General features: G+C 46.4%; 1 protein-coding gene and 2 long non-coding RNA genes across 3 annotated transcripts; 2 read left to right on the top strand and 1 right to left on the bottom strand.

Moving 5' to 3' along the window:
* Positions 1 to 645: 645 nt before the first annotated feature.
* On the top strand, positions 646 to 1538 carry LOC135387245 (uncharacterized). Its single transcript, XR_010420973.1, has 2 exons — positions 646 to 772; positions 1358 to 1538. It is a non-coding gene; the product is annotated as an uncharacterized LOC135387245 (long non-coding RNA).
* Positions 1539 to 6270: 4732 nt separating this feature from the next.
* LOC135389594 (uncharacterized) lies at positions 6271 to 7259 on the bottom strand. The gene is made up of 2 exons (XM_064619630.1): positions 7214 to 7259; positions 6271 to 6839 (listed from the first exon to the last, which is right to left on the bottom strand). Exons 1-2 carry the CDS (start codon positions 7257 to 7259, stop codon positions 6271 to 6273), a joined length of 615 nt encoding a protein of 204 aa, XP_064475700.1.
* A 4892-nt stretch (positions 7260 to 12151) lies between these two features.
* LOC135387244 (uncharacterized) lies at positions 12152 to 13015 on the top strand. Its single transcript, XR_010420972.1, has 3 exons — positions 12152 to 12263; positions 12330 to 12873; positions 12931 to 13015. It is a non-coding gene; the product is annotated as an uncharacterized LOC135387244 (long non-coding RNA).
* Positions 13016 to 22523: the final 9508 nt, after the last annotated feature.

Raw genomic sequence — 22523 nt, 5'->3', positions numbered from 1 at the left:
AGCGAAAAGGATGACGGAAACGAAAAGGTTCGGGGGAAGACATGTTGCGTGCGTACACGTTTCACGAAGAGAAAGAAGTGACTGAGACTCGAAGAGAAATGCATCGCTTTTATTTACACGTCGTCGTCGTCCTCTACAACGTAACTGCGTTCCCAATACAGATTATCCAGGCTAAAGTTGGACTTCTTTTTCGCCAGTCTGTCCGCCGCTAAGATGCGGTCGAGCGTCTTCATCTCGTCCTGACACATTTATTGACGCACTTGCAACCATTCCAGGCGGTGGACTTGAAAGGCTTCCTCCACGATGCCGCGAATAAATTCGCGAAGTTCTTCGTTTTTTGTCTTTTTCTTGCGACGACGAGAAACGCAGGAGAATAAACCACACATGGCGTTTTCCACGTATCGGTCAGAATGATGACGCGAGCGCGGTGCCTTTATAGAGATAAACGCGCGCGCGCGGAGAACGGAGAATGAAACCGAAACTCAGAAGCCACCCGTCGCCGCTAGGAGCGCGCGTGCAGCAGAGAGCCGAAACCGAAAACACCCGCGGCCGGCGCAGAGGGCGCGCGCATGCGCGGACGGGTGGAGCAGAGGGCGCGCGCGCATCCATAGCTGCCGCTGCGCGTCGCCTTACTCAGTTTCTCTCGGGCTGTCGCGGAAGACGGACGTGCGCTCCGCGCGCTCGCTCAGTTTCTGGCTGGCTCTCGTAGAGAGCAGACGTGTGTTCTCCGCGCTCGCTCAGTTTCTGCCTGGAAGTTGCCGCGGGGGAAAAGGTGAGTGATTTGACGCGCTCCTTTTCTCTTATGTTTGCCGTGTTTAGCGGTGACCAACGAGTGATTTGACCGCGCTCGTGTTAAGCCTTTGCTCGCATGTTTAGACTTGTTTTGCGGTGTCCAAGCCTGTTGACGCATGTTTAGCGATGTGTTCCCAGTGGTTCCCGCCTTGTGTTAGCTGCGTAGTGTTGGGGTTAGGCCTAAGCGATTGCCCCCGTAAGCCTCTTTCCTCGTATGTTTGCCGTGTCTAGCGGTGACCAACGAGTGATTTGACCGCGCTCGTGTTAGGCCTTTTCTCGCATGTTTAGACTTGTTTTGCGGTGAGCAAGCCTTTTGTTCGTGTTGACGCATGTTTAGCGATGTGTGCCCACTGGTTCCCGCCTTGTGTTAGCTGCATAGTGTTGTGACGTTGAGGTTAGGCCTAAGCGATCGTCCCCGTAAGCCTTTTTCCCCGATGTGTACTGTTTTCTCCGTGCTGTTTGAGCAGTAGCGGTTAGACCTTTTCTCTCGCATGCCTAGACTTGTTTAGCAGTGCTGTCATTTTTACCTGCCGCTAGTATCTTGTTCTCTGTCTTTCTCGTCTAGAGCTATGATGGTGGCGCCATCTGGTGTGATGCCTTGCAACTAAGTGGCCACCTGTCGTCGATCTCTGCAACTGCTGGGTGCAAACTACCAACATGGCGGGCGCTGGTCACTCGGGTGTTGCGGAGCGGCTTCTTCGCCGCGGCATCGTTGATTTTCGAATAAATTGTTTCTCTCCACTCTATTTCTATCTTTTTATTTTATTTTCTGCCTATTTTTTTATTTTTTATGACCACGATTATCCGGAAACGCACAACTGGTCTGGACGCGAGATGGACGTTCCCCAATTAGTGTGATGGCTCCCTGGAGGGTGCTGATTAATGTGGGGGGTCCCAATTAGCTCTAATTGCTAATTCATGGCGTCCAGACGAAGATGTGCGTTTCCGGATAAACGTGGTCAGTACTTACTACTGCCTTCATCATCTGATCCAAGTTATCGGACCCAGTGGCCGAAGCCTCTGCTCCGCCTGCGCGGTGTCATGACGAACATGAGCACATTCCCGTGGAGCGTGAACTGCGTCACACAGAGGGACACTGTACCCTAGCTGACCTATCATTATCACAGGAAGCTTGATTCGTGTATGTTTGTGTGTCCGTGGTGCTCCTGGTGTCCATCGGGTACTGTTTATTGTGGAAGCTTATCTCTTGTATTCACCTTTTAGACTGCCATCAGAACCCTTGTGCGAACAAACTCAGTTCAGCCACAAGTGTCACACTCCGATTCTCATAATCTTATTCTTCATAATCATTCATATTCAATCATTCATAATCAATCATTCTTCATAATCTAATTCTTATAAGATCGAGCCATATCGCTTTCGAACATCTACTTTCAAACAATCTTTTTGTGTCCAAACAATAGCGGATTGGAACAACCTTCCACGTCACCTTGCTCTCTCTCCTTCCAGTGAACTGTTCTCGAAGAAATTACAGGAATTCCTTTCCCAGCAAAGTCTGTGTTAAATTATGATATCCTTTATGTTTGGTTAGCCATGTGTTATTGGTCTTTTGTGTTGATGTTGTATGTATTCCTCTCTCCCCTGCATAATTCCAAGACTGTGGAGCAGCGGGGTACTTAAATAAATAAAAATAAATAAATAATCAGCTGTTCGTTTTTTTATCTACACATATTTGAGCTCTTCTTAGTCGGTATGCCGCTTAACTGAAATATGCGCACCCTGCACAACGCTGTAGTTGGTCAGCTTACTGCCCAATCCCATTTGTGTGCCGCAGTCGCATCCTGATATGGACAACACTCAAACGTTACGTTGTCCTGAACTGTCCTTGTGGATTACGACGTGCTGAGTGAGGGATGCGTGAGTTTCAGTGAAATAACGCAGAGTTCACATGCCTGCTTAGTTTTCTTTTCATTGGGTAAAATACTACAGGGAACGGTAACACTAATGTGCCACAGGTGACAGTGCTACAATTTCGATGTTCTGCATTCTGTGTCCTAAAACATCTGGCAGCGAACAGTTTGGCTGACAGCTAAAACATTGGTGTAGAACGTGGGCTAGAACTTGGTATAGAAATTGCCATACGCCAGATCGCCCTTCTCCAGGTGAGGGAACGGAGGGACTTGTTGCAAGCACGATGGCCGATGATCAGCGTCCGTGTCTCATTGGTCACAATTTGTGCACTGAGCTCGCCTTAGACATTCCAGTGCACAACTGTTGATGCATGCCACCTCGTTACAAAATCATCTGGCTATCAAGTCATCCGGTTGTTTACAGCCTACCCTTGATGCCCACCAATGGCGACCAGCAACCTGCCCAACGCCCCAGCACGCTGTACAATCCACCACAAGCACTGTACCGCTGACACTGTGCTCGTGACGATAACTGCCGCCGCTGTCATATGCAGCTTCATTCCCTTCTTTTTAGACTTTGTGTACAAATATCAGTGTCGAACTTGTGGCGTCGGCGTAAATGAGTCGACAACAGCACTGTCAACTATCATGAGACACCCATCACTGTTCAGGTGATCAGATGCCGTCAAAACTGAGAATGAACGCCATGTAAGACCGCACTGCCGACTACACAACTTGGCTCGTCTTTACCGATCACACTGAACCAAAAATACAGCATTATATGTGTCAATGTCAAAGCACAGTGATATCGCAGAACAGTCCACAATAATTTTACAGGACAGCGCACTGATAATCTAGGGCTGACGATAGTGCAGTAATTTTGCTGTTCACGAAATGATCCCGACGATTCCGAATACACCGAAGCACATGTGAGCTTGCCATGAATTTCAAGAAGTCATTGGAGCACCCGCAAGCCATACCACTCCATTGTTTTCTCAATAGGCCAGCAACTGTTTTTCAAATTAATGTAGAAGGTCTGCGCAATCAGCTACTGTTCTTTCTTCTTCTTCTTCTCTTTTTCTTGTTTCTCCGCGGTTCCACAACAAGTGTTAGAAACATTTGGTATGTTCGCGAGGTTCTGTTGAATGAAATTATCGACCCGTCTGCTATCACACGCACAAATAACAGATAACACGCGGACGCTGTTCTCAAGGTGATAAAGGCAAGCTACAGGTCGAAGGTAAAAGAACAAAGCAACAGGAAAAGAGTGTCTTGTACTCCTTTCCGCTGATATGGTGGATCAGTCGCGTAATGTAACATGTAACCCTCTGCCGCCGTAGTACCAGGAGCCCCCGCAGTGAACGCTAGGTAATCAATTAGATCGTCCTGTGCTCCGTCTATTGAGCGGAATTGACGAAACGCGGAGGGTGTTGCACCCCCTTAACCACTGCTTCCAGTATACGACCATGGACCTGGCTGGCTGTGGCTGATCGGCTTTGGCTGTAACACGGTGTTGCGAGGCGTCTATGTGAGAACGTTCCGTGCACGATCAGCAGAGCGCGATATCTCGCTGTATTTGGCTCGCAAGGATGGCGGGCCAAATTGATTTCATTTTGCAACAGTAAAGAATCCGCAATGGAAAAGTATGTGCTTTGAATATCATGCTTCGGATTCCTGTCTGTATAAAGGCACCCAAGCGCTGCTTTTCTTATATTTGCCAGCTAGGTACTTGAGTACTTGATGGTAAAGTACACAAAAAAGTACTTCAACTACAGTACAAGTACTCAGAAATGTACTTTAAGTAGTACTTGAGTCCTTGGTACTTCAAGTACTGCCCATCAAGGAGGGCTTTACCCTCCTAATTAATTAACTTTCAATAATTAAGTTTTTAATTATAAAAGCTAGGAAGTTGTCTCGATGAGAACATCTGGTCCTTTCGGTCACCTGATAACGTAGCCACTTTACAAAAATCCGTTGGATATATCGTCCGCAAAAACTTCGTGAAGGAACACAATTTTTTCTTTATTTTGTTCATTGCTCTTCTTCGGAGACGCGTCTTTCGTTCACCAAAAATGTGAGAGGGCGAAAGAGCACACTATCCCGTCTTCCCGGAAAAAAGATTAAAAGGAAACAGAAAATGCAACCCAATATAAGGGCTGTTCCGATAGAGTCACCCGATACATTTGTTTTTATTTTGTTAAAGCTCATCAAGTTAAAGCTCATCTTCGACGCATAAGGCGGCACTGTGCTCCTTCACCCTCTCACATTGGGGGTGAAGAAAAGACGCGTCTCCGAAGATGCGCAATGAACAAAATAAAGCAAAAAATTGTGTTCCTTCACGAATTTTTTGCGGCCGCTCTATCGAACGGATTTTTGTTCTGAAAACTGTTCCGGTATCTGGGGCTAAATCTTGATGTGCACATAGCGATCGTTATAGCTTCTTGACCTAACCGATTCGATTAACCTTCGACTTGACCTTCTGGAATATTCCCGAATCTGACTCACTGACAAACGCCTGTGGCGTGCCCGTACCGATTATGACGTCATGTAGCAAACCTATTTAAGAAATGTGTAATCAGCTACGCATCTTTTGTCCTGACGAAGACAGTGCCACTGTCGAAACGTCGACCCCTTGCCCATTTTACTTTTTAACGTCTCCCCATGTAATAAACTAGTGTTTTTAACTTCCCTAAAATCTGTTTCCGCGTCTTTTTTTGAACTTCTGTAAAACTTCGTGGCCGTTTGATAATCCTTTTACCTCACCCTATAATATATATATATATACCTAGACCTATATATATATATATATATATATATATAATGCAGGAAAAAAGCCATTAGAGAAACAAATAAATGATACTAGACGTGTTTGAAATTCAAACTTACAGATTAACATGGCTTCTATGGCTGCACGCAGAGAAACAGATACTCATGGAACGATGCGGCAGCACCAGAGGACACGTCTTTCGCCGTGTTTGCGGCTCGTCGGCCCTGGGTAGCTGCGCATCGTTCCGAATTGGCAAACCAGGGGTCACTCAGCGAGCGATAGACACCTGGGAGGGTGACTGAGCACTCCTCGATGCCACAATGCAAGCCAGTGAATCGTAATGCAGGAAAAAAAGCCATTAGAGAACCAAATAAATGATACTAGACGTGTTTGAAATTCAAACTTACAGATTAACATGGTTTCTATGGCTGCACGCAGAGAAACAGATACTCATGGAACGATGCGGCAGCACCAGAGGACACGTGTTTCGCCGTGTTTGCGGCTCGTCGGCCCTGGGTAGCTGCGCATCGTTCCGAATTGGCAAACCAGGGGTCACTCAGCGAGCGATAGACACCTGGGAGGGTGACTGAGCACTCCTCGATGCCACAATGCAAGCCAGTGAATCGTAATGCAGAAAAAAAAGCCATTAGAGAAACAAATAAATGATACTAGACGTGTTTGAAATTCAAACTCACAGATTAACATGGCTTCTATGGCTGCACGCAGAGAAACAGATACTCATGGAACGATGCGGCAGCACCAGAGGACACGTGCTTCGCCGTGTTTGCGGCTCGTCGGCCCTGGGTAGCTGCGCATCGTTCCGAATTGGCAAACCAGGGGTCACTCAGCGAGCTTGTGCTTGCTTGCGCGGGCTGTACTCGTACAGTCCGTCCTGCTGTATCTCACTGAGCTGTTTCGCGCTCTTGTTGTAGTAAGTGGCACTTCGCCTTTGTTGTGCTTGCTTTGCTGTTTGTGGTGTCCCATATCCCGGCTGCAGGAGGACCTCCGTTGTAGGTTGTGTGGTTCGCGTTCTGCGTTCAAAAATGCTTGTGTGGGCGACATTTGTGTTCCTTGCTGGGGTGTGTTCCTGTAGTCAAGGAAAGCTAGCTGCGGTTCCCGCTCACTCTCGAGGGCTTTCGTTAGTAGTTCCTTCGCCGTTTTCACAGCAGACTCCACCATGCCGTTTGATTGCGGGTAGTGGGGGCTGCTGGTGTGATGCTTGAAGTCCCATTCATTCGCAAAGTGGGCGAACTGCTGGCTGGCATTGTCCGTGAACACTGTTAGCGGAATGCCATATCTGCCGAAGTGAGCTTTCAGCTTTCTGATAACTGCGTCACTTGTTGTGGAACAGAGTTCGTCGACTTCCCAGATGTTGCTCAGGTAGCCGACCGTGACGAGAAAATGACGTCCTGCGCATTCGATTAAAGGGACTGTAGAGAACAAAGTTGACGCACATTATCGTTACAGCTAAATGTCATTTTAAAAAATACGTTCTTTTCCAGGCATTTCAAAAAACATAGTTTCTACTTTAATAATACCATGGAATGCAGACCATTCTTGAACTACGGCAGATTTATCGCCATGGATAACTGCAGGAGACGACATTGGATTATCAATTCCAAACCTCGTCGAATCAACCTTCAGCATCAGGCAACTCTTCGTGACGTCATCAAACGAGAACATTGAAAAGCGGCTGATCTACGACAGACCTCTGGGGCACGGCACTGCGCCAACAGCTCTGGCTAAAAGAATGCTGTTTTTTATACAGGTTAGTTACGATTACGTGGGATGCTTTCGTAGTGATGATCTCTGGCTTTTGCGAGTGCCATGCCCCCGAAGGATTGGAAGATTGTTTTTTCAGTGTTTGTGTAACATGAAATTCCTGTTGCTTCTGTCTGGGGACGTTGAAATTAACCCGGGACCTATCCCACCAAGAGAAATGAAAGCCCGCTCAAGTGCAAATGACGACCAAATATCAGCTATGATGGAAGTCCTACAAAGGTTGGAAGATGGGCAGAGAGAGATGATGAATGAAATCAGGTGTGTACAACAGAAGCAGCAGGAAGCTGATATAAAACTAGATACGTTGTCGTCCAGAATTACGAGTCTGGAAGGTGAGGTCACAATTGTTAAAAATATCGGAAAAAAGGTTGATAAGATAGAGGAAACTACTAGGATATTGCAAGAACGACTGAATAGCCTTGAAATGCAAAACGATGAACTAGAAAACAGGTTACGTAGGAATAACTTGCTGTTTCACGGAATCAATGATATGCCAAAAGAGACATGGAGTGAAACAGAGAAGAAAGTAATAGATCTTTGTGATATACAGCTGGGTTTAAAGATCGAGTCTCTGAGTATTCAGAGGGCACACAGGCTAGGACGTTATCAACAGAATAAACAAAGACCAGTCATTGTAATTTTTTTTCAAACTACAAGGTGAAACAAGAAATTCTCTCTCTTTGTTACAAACTTAAATCAACCAATGTGTACATCCATGAGGACTACTCACGGGGAATAAGAACACAACGGCAGAAGTTGAGAGAGTTTGCGCGTGGCCGCGATATGCCTTTCAAAATAAAATATAATAAGCTTTTCGTCGAAGGGAAAGTTTGGCAGTACGACCCAATCTCACAATCAATAAGATGTTGTGGGACGAGTGATGAAGCTAGACGTGATACAGTAGCTTGACACGTGCCCTCTCTTACGTATGACTCTATGTGTAAAGAATACGGAATAATTAGTATGAACATACGTAGCATTGTAAATAAGGTAACCTTGTTTGAACATATATTACTTTCATATAGTCCACAAATTGTAGCTTTGACAGAAACCTGGCTCCATGAAGGTATTGCTGATGAGGAAATTATACCACCTGATTACAAAATATACCGTAATGACCGTATACACTCTCGTGGTGGTGGAGTAGCCCTTGTGTGTAAGAATTCCATGTGTTGCACATTGTTACCTGGCCCATTTTCCCCAGAAACAGTATGGTGCAAAATTAAGATTGGTGGATCAATGATTACCATAGGCGTCATTTATAGGCCTCCGAGGTCAGAGGAGTTTTTAATCAAGGTGCAGGATTATATGTTGGAGCATATGAATTTTAAACAAAATATTATGCTGTTGGGTGATTTCAACTTAACGCATATCAATTGGGGTACGCTCGAAACCAGCGGACCAGAAAGACACGAGTCGGATGTATTATTATAAATAGCATTTCAGTATAACCTCGATCAAAAGGTTAATGAGCCAACGAGATATGGAACTGCGGTCTCAGTAGTAGACCTTGTATTGGTATCAGTTTCACTTAGGAACATAGAAGTTACTGTGCAGGATGGTCCGTCTGACCACAAAATGGTCCTTCTTAAGTACTTGGAGAGTTTAACACTTAGCAAAAAACCGGTTGTTAAAAGACTAGTGAAAAGCTATAAGGATGCAAATGACAATTGTGTGCTATTGTATTTAGAAAATGTCCTTCAGGAATTGTATGCTTGTATGAATGCCCTTCATGTGAATGATGTATGGCTTTTATTTAAAAATGCTGTGTCTTATTGCCTAGAAAAGTATATCCCAAGCAGGAATAAAATAATTCGAAAATGGAATCCCTGGGTGACTCGTGAAATAATTCACTTAAAAAGACGACTTAAGCGCCAATGCCACGCTGGTCACACTGCTGCATTTAATGCCAACAACGCAGTATTGAAGACGAAGTTACAGGAAGCAAAGCGTAGTTATTGTTCAACTACTTTGGGAACTTTTATGAGGACAAACCCACGAAAATTTTGGAATTTCTTTAAAGAATCAAATAAGTCAATTGAGAAAATACGTCATAATGGCAAGTTGATATCGGAGCCGTCGCAAGTTGCTAATGCTTTTAATCTATACTTCGAATCGGTCTTCGAAATACATCAAGAAGAATTGTCCACATTAGCAGTAGATAATAGAGGGAGTGAAGTTGGCTTGTCTAGGGAAGGTATTTTGAACTTACTCCTGAAATTAGATGTTAAGAAGTCATCTGGACCGGATTCAGTACCAAATGAATTCTTGCGTAGGTATGCCGATATCAACTCCTATTTCCTTTTTGCCATATATGAAAAATCACTTTCGGAGTGTAATTTACCAGATGACTGGAGGAGAGCAAAAGTAATTCCTGTACATAAATCTGGGGACATGGAAGACATAAGAAACTACAGACCTATATCACTGACGAGTCAATCATGTAAGCTACTTGAGCACATAATTAGCAATTATATAACTGATTACCTTGAAGGCATAGGATTCTTTTGCATGAACCAACACGGCTTCAGGAAGGGAGTGTCCACAACCACACAGCTAATCGAAGCTATTCATGACTTTACTAGCGCTATCAGTCAGGGGCTTCAGGTCGATGTAATATGCCTTGATTTCTGCAAAGCATTTGATAAAATACCACATCAAAAACTGATTCAGAAACTGATACGTACTGGAATAAATCCGCGCATAATTCACTGGCTAACAGCGTATCTGTCACGAAGAACGCAACATGTAGATCTGCAGACAGGTTTATCTGATGATGTGCAAGTCAAATCAGGAGTCCCCCAGGGATCAGTTTTGGGTCCTCTCTTATTTTTAATTTATATTAATGATATTGAATCTTGTGTTAATGGTCCTGTTACTATTAGATTATTCGCAGATGATTGTTTAATATATTGCCCTATCAGAAACGTTGCTGATCAAAAATTGCTTGCTGGATGTTTAGAGAATATATCGAAATGGTGTGGCGACTGGGGAATGCATATTAACTGTCGGAAAACTGTTTTCTCTCAACTAACAAACAAAAAGTCTACAGCAGAGTTTGAATATTGTATCCAGGGTCATAAATTAATTAGAGTTGACTCATTTAAATATTTGGGTATTAATGTGGCATGTAATTTACAGTGGGACAAACATGTCAGTGAAATATGTTTGAAGGCTAGGAACCGTCTTTGGTTACTCAAAAGAAAGCTGAAGTACAGTTCGAGAGATGTGAAACTGACTGCATACAAAACACTGATTCGTCCTCTGTTGGAATATGGTAGTATAGTATGGGACCCATACAAAAATAATCTTACGGCCCAAATAGAAAAAGTTCAAAGGTTGGCTGCCCGATTTATAATGTCCAACTTTAGGCGAACTGACTCTGTATCTAATATGTTAGAAGCCTTGCAATTAGAAAGCCTCAAAAGCAGACGTAGGTTAGCTAAATTAAAGTTCTTCTTTCTGCTATATCATAATAAACTAAAGCTCAATAGCCAGATATACTTAGAATCTTTGTCATCGCGGTCCTTACGTGCACGACATAGTAAGGCTGTGAAACCATACGAAGCAAGGGTAGACTTGTTCAAATATTCATATTTCCCACACACAACCACAATCTGGAATGCATTACCTGAACATATAATATCTGTGCAAAATGAATCTGCCTTCATTGAAGCCCTGAGCAATACTGGTTTAATATAATGTTATGCTAATGTTAGCGCTACTATGTATTGTGGTTCCCCGATGAGATTATTTGGTTTGTTAGTTCTTTTGTTTATGATTAGTGTTATGATTGGTGATTGTGGTAGTGTTGAACCCCCCTGTAACGGTCCCACTTGGGACTAACAGTATTCGAAATTTAAAAAAATAAAAAATAAAACATTCAGCTACTTCGCCGGCACGACAGCCGTCAGCAAGACCGTCTGTGTTATCGCGCTTATTGTCTACGCCGTGGGTGGTCACACTAACCGCGCGAAGTAGAAAGTGAAAGTCTGTAAAAGTAATCAAATCCCTTGTCTGTCACTGTTGCGTATTCACGTATGCCTGGTGTACGTTGTGGTTGGGGATGAAGAAATCGTTCATCTTCGACGACGGGCGTTTTCTACCACAAGATTCCACAGGACAGTGCGCGAAAACGAAAGTGGTTCGAAGCACTCGGCTACGAGATACAGCAGTCGTGTCGTGTGTGCTCAGTTCATTTTGCTGCCGATGACTACGAAGATGCCGCAGTAGACGCCTGAAGTGCGAAAACGTCTCAAGCAAACTGCCGTTCCGTCACCAGTTATTCTGCTTCGCAGAGGTGACGGGCTCAACACAACGTCTCAGGTAAGTACAGGTGTCACACATGTATAAATTATAATATAGCGATGACGTATCCCATTTAACTTGTGTTATCCTACCAGTCGCTTACTGGACATTGTCAACATGAACAAAAGTTTAATTTTAGGGACATTCCGGTGTCGAAGTGGCGCCAGACTGCTTCGTAGTATGTAGGGATCTCATTATTTGATCATCTTTTGAAAATTTCTCTATTGAAATAGTTTTAAAACTGTTTCAGGTCGACTGCAATGATTTCATGGACTTGTGCATGGAAGTCAGCGTATCGGATTACACTACTGATGCTGCCAGCACATTGTCCACGTCGACAGACACTGTTTGTAAAGTACGCAGTAAAAAAGACTATTGTCCAGATCTGCACTGCAAGAATTGAGAACCAAATATACTCTGTAAATTTAAACTTTCCTACTTTTCAGGAAACAACTGTAGTAGAGCTCGACCATGCATACTGCAGCACTGTCTCTTCAACCACTATGAAGTCTGCATGTAAGCAATGTATACAAGATTAGTGCTCAACATGCTTCGCATTTCTTATTACTCTTTTTTTTTTGTGTGTGTGTGTGTGATCCAGGCACTTAAGTTAACATGACAGAAATGGAAGCAGGTATGCTAAAAATGATTATCCGGATTTGGCAGGAGTGACAGCTTTCCTACGTGTGGCTTTGTCTCCCCCTCGTGCTTCTACCAGTTACAGTTGTGTGATTGCACAAGAGGTAGAATAGGGGTGAGTCTGTCTCCAATTGTTATTTTTTTTGCATTCCTTACATGTGGACACGAAGACACCTGAAATGACATCACGTGGGCCAATGATTACATCGACCCCCACTCCGCAGATTCTGCCAAGTCCACAAGTGGAACCACGAGCTCTGTTACGTGTTGCAGCCTTTGTAACATTTTTTTTTTGTCTTTGGACAGGTGCAGAACATCAGTATGACATCAACAGTGGGAGAAGAAACTGATGAGAGCTACTACCCGTCTGAGGATAGCTTCTTTGAAGCGTACAGGAACACTTTCTGTTGAGGTATACTTATGACTAAGGACGGCCAATTAATTTTCTAGAGACACCACTACACCTGAACTGTCCAGTGGAACAGCGAAAATTCATTGTCTTGCCCCACAACTGGAATTGTTCAAAGCATGTCGCAATTGCAGTGGGCCAGGCAAGGTTACTACATCAGTTAGGGGCACGCTTCTGACTGTTGTGTCGGAATGTGCAAGTGGCCACAAATTCTCTTAAACAGTCAGCCAGAATTGAACAGGATGGCTGCAGGAAACGTTTTGCTCTCCGGTGCAATACTCTTCAACAGAGCCAGTCCCATCAAGGTGTGTACTTGCAGGTTTGGGAGCATACGTAATAAAGCATTACATCCTTTTCTACAGGTTCTTCGACTGCTGAGCTCTATCAACATACAAATGATTTCAAAGGTTGCATACAGCACATATAAGAAAAGTTGCCTACTGCCTGCTGTATCACAGGTACTAGTTCCTAGTCACTTACACAAAACTTGATAATCTATGTAAAGTATTAATTATCAACATATGATTGTGATAAGTAGTAACTGACAACAAGCACCGGTGCTTCAGTGAATAACGAGGTATTGAGTTTGCTTTGTGCAATATATTGCCCTGCACAAATCTTACAGGTTTGGAATGCAGAACACAACAATCTGCTCCTTTTGCTTCAAGACAAGCCTGTAGATCTCCTTGGAGATGGCATATGTGATTCTCAGGTCACTGTGCCAAGTACCTGACATACACTTTTATGGAAGCCCATTCAAAGAAAATCGCGAGCTCCGTGCAAGTAGAGGTTGGTGAGGTGAGTGTTTGGCCTATGTAAGGCCTACCAGCTGCCATAGTTTGACTCTTTCTTTTTGAATGTTTTTCTTGCTCTAGTCTCCAGATGTTGCATCCAGCACAAACATGGAAAAGGTGGGATTTGTCAGATGCCTGGACGAACTGAAATCAAATTACATCATCGTGGCATCCATTACGACTGATCGACATCCTGCAGTCAGAAAGCATATGCGTGAAATGGAACCCAGCATAGTGCATGGATTTGATACCTGGCATGTGGTGAAAGGTGATATTTACTTGCTTATTGTGTAACCTACAACCTGGGGTGGACTGCACTGCTACTGATATGCTGTACATCATGACTATTTCAGTGCTCTCCCGTTGAATTTGTGTCATGAATTTTTATTGTGGGCTTATATACGGCAGCTAAAACCAGTGCAGGTGCTCCTTTAAAACCATGGGTGCAGCTTATTTGCAACCATCTCTACTGGTGCAATTCCACGCCTGAGAGGAATTCAGAACTGCTACTTAGCATGTGGAAAAGTAAGATTTAGTCATATACTAACAGATCTGTAGCTCTAACATGAGAGAACTGATGTTCTGAGGCTGGAACAACATAGAAAGGACAAATGTGGGAAAGATGTGGGTTCGAGTCCTACAGCTGGCTAACCTTTTCAGTTACTTCGATCTTTCATCTGTAGCTCTAACACTAACGTAATTTCATTAGGCTTGACACGCGACATCACAAATGTCCATGCTGGTCACGAAGGTCCATATTATCGCTGCCTACATGACAGAGTTGGAGAAAGGCCGTGGCTGCAGCCTGGTAATTTAAATTACTAGAAGCACGTTTTTCCTTGGTGTGTTAGTGCAGCATACTTCACGTGTACTACACATAATGTATGTAGTGTACATGGCAAGGACAACAAATGCTCTGAATGTACAGGTACTGTAGCTTATGCAAGACTTCTGAAGATTGTACTGAACCCAAGACTACTGAAGGATGTTCAACAACTATCAAGAGTGGGTCAGACATCGGGGCTCGAGTCATACCACTCCGTTTTACTGAAGTTCGCTCCTAAGTCCACGGCATACACACCGGAAGTTATGCGTGCTAGGTGCGTATCCACGCTTTGAAATGGGGAGAAAGACAAGGTGTTGACGCGTTGTCTGACCTTTTTTTTTCTTTACTGTATAGATTGTCAAAAAGGTTATTTGTAAGGTATAACATTTACAATGTCTTATCTCTTCTATCACTCCTTGTAGGACACAAATAGCTGCCATGCACTTCAAAATGCACTTGAAAATGCTGACCGGGAGTATGCTTATGGAAAGGATGGACAGCAGATGTTCAGGAGGGAGCTCCTAAAAAAACAAAGAAAAATGCAGAAGCAGCTTCTAAAATGAAGACAAAGGCCACTTACGGTATGGAAATCACTTATGATACAAGCATTTGTACTGTTTATCTCTTTATAGATTATGTGGCAAACCTGAAGGGGGCTGTGACGGTGTGTCAAAGCACAACATACAGTGCAATGGTAGCAGCCCACCAAAGTCCTGAGCCTACGCCAATGACTGCAGCTTACTCACGTGAATCCAAAGAGGTCCTGATTGCGAGAAGGGTACTTTCCCTCCTGTCCGCGTTGACGTCGCCCTGGGCCCATCAGGAATGGTGTTGTAGCAGCCGCATCGCCAGTCCCTGACATCTAGCACCTGCCCCGTGGCTCGAGTAAATAAACATCCTCGGGCCAGTTGGAATCTGGTAACCGACACCAACGGACTACTGCTTCCTCTCTCCTCTAATTCCAACAATTGGTGACCCGAACGTTTGACGTTCCACGCCATTCACCATGTCTACAGGGGACGGTCACGTCACCACGACTCCCGGTACCCCCAGCATGGTACAACAGCCCACTTCCGTGACCGCCGTTAGCATTAAACTTCCACCGTTTTGGGACCGGAACCCAGCCACCTCGCTTATTCAGGAAGAGGCCCAATTTCATCTGTCCGGCATCACAGCCCAGACCACGAAACTCTATTACGTCATCGCAGCGCTCTCTCCATCCGCCGCCGACGAGGTCTATAATGTCATCGCTTCACCACCTGCGGACTGCCCGTACGACAAGCTGAAGTCCGCAGTTCTCAAGCGAACGACCTGTTCTGACCGCGCACGTCTTCAGCAGCTTCTGTCTGCGGAGGAGCTCGGGGACAGACGCCCCACGCAGGTGTTAAGGCGCATGAAGCAATTGCTCGGTGACGGAGCCGCTTCCACAAGCGACAGTTTCCTGAGAGAACTCTTCCTGCAAAGACTTCCGAGAAATGTACAGATGGTTCTAGCCACTACGACAAACCTTTCAACGGACGAACTCGCCACCCTCGCCGACGCTGTAATGGAGGTTGCTATTCCATCACCCTCTGTAATGCATGTGGAGACACCACACCCTCCTTTTCCAGACCCCGCACCTTCAGCCGTTTCGCAAGTATCTACCCCCGCACCAACGCAAGACACCTCTCAGCACATGGCCGCCATTGAAAGCTTGACGCAACAGGTGAACAACCTAACCCATCTTGTCGCGACGCTGGCAGCGCGGAGCCGTTCGCCAAGCCCCCGGCGCTTCCGCCGACGATCGCTCTCCCCTCGCGGCCGGCGCAGCCCAAGCCATCGGTCCAACGGCATGTGCTGGTACCACCAGCGGTTTGGCGCCGAGGCCCGGCACTGTTTCCAACCCTGCTCGTAGTCCGGAAACGCTGCCCAGTCACTAATGGCGACAAGTGCACCGGGTCAAATCGTAAGTCGCCTTTTCTACGTTGTAGACCGTGTGTCAGGCAGACGCTTTCTTATAGATACCGGTGCCGATGTCAGCGTTATGCCCGCTAGCAAAGCCCATCGCAGCCAAGAACCGTGTTTCACCTTACGCGCCGCCAATTCCACCACCATCCCGGTATTGGGCCAGCAGTCCCTCACTTTGAACCTGGGCCTACGACGAGACTTCCGATGGATTTTTCACGCAGCCGATGTCTCCCAGGCCATAATTGGTGCTGACTTTCTGACGCACTTCCGACTCCTCGTTGACGTCGCTCGGAAACGCCTTACCGACGCTACCACCCATCTTCAGGTTCACGGCATCCGGCCTATGGTGCCCAAGAAAACGGGAGACTGGGGCCCTTGCGGTGATTACCGTGCCTTAAACCGCGCAACGGTGCCCGATCGATACCCCATCCCTCACATCTTAGACTTCACCGCTAACATCGAAGGCGTCACCGTTTTCTCCAAAAATTGACCTGGTGCGCGCCTACCACCAAATGCCCATGGCGGAAGACGATATTCCGAAGACTGCCATCATTACACCCTTTGGGCTCTACGAGTTCCTGCGTATGCCGTTCGGCTTGCGTAATGCAGCCCAGACATTTCAACGGTTTATCAACTCTGTCACCTTTGGCCTCCCTTTCGTCTATGCCTACATGGACGATATTCTGGTTGCCAGCGCCACCCCAGAAGAGCACGCCGAGCACTTACGAACCCTCTTCGCTCGCCTACGAGATTACGGCATTGTAATCAACGCCGCGAAAAGTGAATTCGGCGTCCCGGAGCTTGACTTCCTGGGTCACCGCGTTAACCAGCACGGCATCCTTCCTCTGCCTTCTAAAGTCGCCGCCATCAAGGATTTCCCCCGTCCCACGTCCGTCAAACAGTTGAGACGTTTCCTCGGTTTCACCAACTTCTACCGGCGCTTTATACGGTCTTGTGCTGCCACACTGGCCCCGTTAGAAGCTCTACTCCCTTCCCGAAAACGCGACGCCGCCACGCTACCGTGGTCAGACGACTCTATCGCCGCCTTCGACAAAATCCGGCAAGACATCGCCGCCGCCACTCTTCTTGCCCATCCCCGGCACGATGCACCTACTTGCATTATGGTGGACGCTTCGAGCAGTACTGCCGGCGCCGTCCTGCAGCAGCGAGTTTCTTCTGCTTGGCAACCCATCGCTTTCTTCTCGCGCAAGTTCAAACCTGCAGAGACGCGCTATAGTACGTTTGGACGCGAGCTCCTGGCCATATTCCTAGCAGTGAAGCACTTCCGGCACTTCTTGGAAGGACGATCATTCACCGTATATCACGATCACGGATCACCGATATCACGATATACGGATCACAAGCCGCTTACTCATTCTCCCTCATCTTCTTGTACCGGATATACACCTCGAGAAATCCGGCACCTGGCCTTCATCTCAGAATTCACCACTGACATACAGCACGTGAGCGGCGTCAACAACCCCGTGGCCGATGCTCTCAGTAGAATATCCACCCTGCTCACACCCACTACAGCGCAGTGCTCAGCCGTTCTGTCTCTGGACCTCCTTGTCACTGCTCAGTCATCTGATGAGGAGCTCGCCGTACCGCGCACGAAGCCCGCGTCCAGCAGCCTCAAGCTTCAAGATGTTCACCTTCCCGGGGCGACGGCCGCCGTGATTTGCGACACTTCACAGGGCTCGCGACGACCTTTCGTCCCCCTCGCATTACGCCGTCCCATATTCGGTCACTTTCACGCTCTCTCCCACCCCGGAGTCCCAGGCACACGAAAGCTCATAGGCAACAACAAACAAAGTTTGGGCTAGTTGGTAAGGATACGGCATGGTAGAAAAGCGCACAGAAGACACGGACAAAAGAAGACGACACCACCTGCGCTACTCACAACTCTATATTTAATCAAAAGACACAAAACACGCACATCGCAACGCCCCTTACGGGGATGACCCTGATTGAAGCTGTTGCTGCCGTAAGGGGCGTTGCGATGTGCGTGTTTTCTGTCTTTTGATTAAATATAGAGTTGTGAGTAGCGCAGGTGGTGTCGTCTTCTTTTGTCCGTGTCTTCTGTGCGCTTTTCTACCATGCAGCTCATAGGCACCCGATACGTCTGGCCGAATATGCACGCTGATATCAAGCACTGGGTGCGCTCATGCTTGCCGTGCCAGAGAACCAAGACCCAGCGCCACACCCGTCTGTCGCCAGCACCTTTTCTGCCACCTGACGCCCGTTTTGACCATGTTCACATCGACTTGGTCGGTCCACTTCCGCATTCCCAGGGTTTCAACTACATCTTGACGGCCGTTGACCGTTTCACCCGCTGGCCCGAAGCGGTGCCCATTGTTGACTCCACTGCTCCAACAGTTGCATCGGCTCTTATCAACACCTGGATCTCCCGTTTCGGCGCACCATCCATCATCACGACTGACAGAGGTCGGCAGTTCGAGTCTGCCCTCTTCGCCGCTTTCACGAACGCATTGGGCGCCAAACGTATTCGTACAACAGCTTATCGCCCAGCTTCGAACGGGCTTGTCGAGAGACTACACCGACAGCTCAAGATCGCCTTGCGTGTCACTCCTGATACACCCTGGCCCGAAGTACTCCCCGTTGCCATTCTTGGAATACGCACAGCCCTCCGATCCGACCTTCACTGTACCGTCGCCGAGCTGGTTTATGGTACAACGCTTCGACTTCCCGGTGAATTTTTCTCCGTCCCAGAAGACCCGCAACCCGACGCCCAACAGGACTACGTATCCCGTCTTCGCCGTGTTATGTCTTCGTTGCGCCCGGTGCCACCCCGCTTGCCAGCCCAGCCCGGTCCGACCTACCGGCACCCGGACCTGGATACATGTTCTCACGTGTTTGTGCGATGCGATGCCGTCAGGAAGCCGCTGCAGCCCGCGTACTCCGGCCCCTTCCCTGTGACCAGCAGAACCACCCACCACTTCACCCTCCTAATTAACGGCCGGCAGGACACAGTCTCCGTCCATCGCCTGAAGCCGGCGTTCCTCGACGTGTCCCTCAGCTCGCCCCTTCCCAGCAGCCACAAATCGACGGCGCCCTCTTCCCTGGACAACCGCACAGCTTCACCTCTCCACCCAAGTCCGATTCCTCGACCACGCCACGTATCCTGGGCACGCAAGCTTGCCAGTATTCGCTCCCTGCCCCCGGCAGGTCGCTAGGGGGGGAGCCCTGTAGCAGCCGCATCGCCAGTCCCTGACATCTAGCACCTGCCCCGTGGCTCGAGTAAATAAACATCCTCGGGCCAGTTGGAATCTGGTAACCGACACCAACGGACTACTGCTTCCTCTCTCCTCTAATTCCAACAGTGTCATGACATCACCCGGTGGTCGCTTCTGTATGCTGTTGATGCAACTTTATTATTTGAAATGCGAGGCGGTCTCCCTCGCCTCTTTACGTCTCTTGTGCGTCGTTTACGACTTAACGTTGCATTCACCCCTGCACTCCGGTATAGGTCCTGCACTCAACGCATGGAAACATCCCACATCATCATCATCATCCATTCATCTATGTTGTTGTTGTTGTTGCTTCACCCTTCTTGCATAACTTCATGTTGAGCACTGTTGCATTCACTTTCCACTGTAGCTCTCATGAGGCCGCCTGCAACTGCGGTCCTGCACTCGGAGCTGCTTTGGATAGCAAGCTCTACCAAAACTCCAAGGTCAAGGTCTCCACAGATGAATGAAGGGAAGTACCAATTACTTCACATAGGGTGTTAAAGGAGCACTAAAATGCAAAAAACAAGTTAACTTCAAATTGTGTTACACGCAATCGGAGCCGTTTCGAGGGAGGGGGCGGGGCAGAGGGGCAGCAGCCCTGGGTACCTTCCCTAAGGCGGCACAGAATGGTAAGTCTGGACAGCACTGCGCGCAATAAAGCGACAGCCGGCATATTTGGCACCCGCACCCAAATAAATTGGCTGCACTGTTGCTCCTATAAATTACTGAAAGAATAGTAGGAAAGAACGGTGTTATAAAAAAGCACCACTTTGTTTTCATTGGAGCACACTGGAGTCATGTGACCAACTAATGCAATTCACACGGATAAATTGGCACCGGAAACGGTTTGTCTCTGTCAAGTGCCCCCTCACCCGTCTTCACCTCGGAAGGGCATGTTGTCTTAAGTTGGGGGGGGGGGGGGGGAGTCTTTAGCTTTATCGTGCCCCAGGCGGACTTCGACATCGTGACTGCTAACATGCTATAACTTTGCACTTGTCATCATAAGTCAATACATTGATTCCATTACGAAGGTGCAATCAGAACCATACCAGGCTCCTTGCTTCGGCACGAATGCTGTGAACGTCTGCCGCACGTGCTACGCCACGGAGCAGTCACTGTGAAAAACAATAGTGTGAAGGACGTGAAGATAATTGTTGTCAGTGGAACATTTGTGATAACTGTTGTGTGCAACGATTCAGTAAATCTGTATTGAAAAAGTGATGTGACCAATACACATCATGCCGCACATATATGGTGTACGTGCTACGGCCGGCCCCGTTCCAAACCCACATGAACACGAAAGGCATCCGCGTGCTTCTCCTGCTGTCTCATTGGATGCTGCCAATCTTCAATCGTACTCATTGCTGCCAAATACTGTTTACATTGCATTTTTCTTCAAATGGTGGTGCTTTGTGAGTTAGTTTCGATTGCATTACACTATAATCCAAACCCGTACTTTCATGTAAACAGTTGTTTGTTGCATTTATAGTGCCCTTTTAAATAGAGAACGTCTGCCTTCACCGGGTTATGTAACTCTTCTTTTTGAATTTGTGGCATAATAATCAAGTGGTATGTTGAATATCCGAACACGTACTTTCATGTAAGTAGTTGTTTTTGCATTTTAGTGCCCCTTTAAATAGAGACGGTCTGCCTTCATCAGGTTATATAACAGTTCTTTTTGAATTTGTGGCATAATAATCAAGTGGTATGTTGAAAACCTGTAGCCCAGAATATGAGCCTGTAGCCCAGAATGTAGGTGTCATCCTCCAGGTGCATGGAATAATTGGAGCATGAAATTTTAGGATTGGACCTGATCCTTCCCTGAATTTGCAAATTTGCAGTGCATACACTCTTAAATTTAAAACACCCTTTAGGGTGTAATCCGTGTGTAACTGGGGTGTAAACTAATTTTTACTCCCAAATTACATCCCCGAAACATCCCCGGGAAACATCCCCGGGGACCCCCGGGATCAGAAACATCCCCGGGATGAGGGTTGTTAAATGGGTGTAATAATAACGTAACACCTTATTTACAACGTCCACTGGGCTCGGGTGTAAAAGAGGCGTAAAATGGGTGTAGCTGGCATAGAGCTTTTACATGAACTGTACTTCTTTTGAAAGCACAATGATATGCTTCATGTTACCTACAGATGCATACAATAGGGCACACCAGCAGAAATTTTGAGTCTACACTCTAAATCCTGTGACGAACATGTGCCGGTTAAAAAAGTCCCCTCAGAAAGTACACTCTAAATCGTTTCACACCTTTAAAGGTGTAAAATAGGTGTATTAACAAAGATCACACCCCTTTCACACCCTACAACTTTGTTTTGGAAGTTCCTGAGGGTGTAGCAATGGTGTACTACACACTCAGGTGAAATATGGTGATAAGTGTGTCGCCTGGGTGTATAAAGGGAGTATGTTTATTTTCGTTCACGTGAACAAAAGTAAATATATACAACAACAGGGAACGGGAAATTACATTACAAAAGTGCATGGCGTGGATTTACAACACGTCTACCATCTGATATGCAGATTTAGAAGATCTGTTGAGATAGTGCTTAAATTTCTTAAAACACGTTGCTCCTCATTGCAAGACAGAACAAATACATGACAATGCTCATCATACTCAACTGCAGTTAATGTTTGTATGAGAAAAATTGTATCAGAGTTAATAACATATACGCCTGCAATCTCAACGAACACGGGTAAGTCCTCCTCGGAAGGTTCTTTTGCAACAACACAGCCAACAGCAAGTGTGTTATCATTACCACCCACAGAACCAGTAACCGCCCATCAACATCCAGCGACATCCATATTTCTTTTGTCACAATAAGCACACTTGAAGAAAAGTTATGTGCTCCATTATTATTCCTGTACCCTTTTCATCAACAGGAGAATACAAAAGCACATATATGTTAAAATATAACTTTCTTGTTAAACTCTAAAGTGAAAGACAAAACTGTTTATACTTCTACTGTATGTTTTTTTTTTCAGGTTTTACAGCGCTATGAAGTACATGAAAACATCAGAGTGCAGAAAGTCGTACTCTGTCTCCTAAGTCGCTGGACATTAAAAAAGAAAAATATAGTTTGAGTTGTGACAAAATGTTGTTTCTGCTGTTATATTATATTTCG

Source organism: Ornithodoros turicata, chromosome 3 (assembly GCF_037126465.1).
Source record: "Ornithodoros turicata isolate Travis chromosome 3, ASM3712646v1, whole genome shotgun sequence".
Lineage (NCBI taxonomy): Eukaryota > Metazoa > Arthropoda > Arachnida > Ixodida > Argasidae > Ornithodoros > Ornithodoros turicata.
This window is presented reverse-complemented; position numbering and strand designations above follow the sequence as displayed.

Excerpts from the sequence above, each read along its gene's own strand:
- LOC135389594 (XM_064619630.1), bottom strand. The coding sequence starts at position 7,259 with ATGGCACTCGCAAAAGCCAGAGATCATCACTACGAAAGCATCCCAC. Across the intron at positions 6,840-7,213 it reads TCACTACGAAAGCATCCCAC|GACGTCATTTTCTCGTCACG; the intron begins GTAATCGTAACT and ends TCGAATGCGCAG.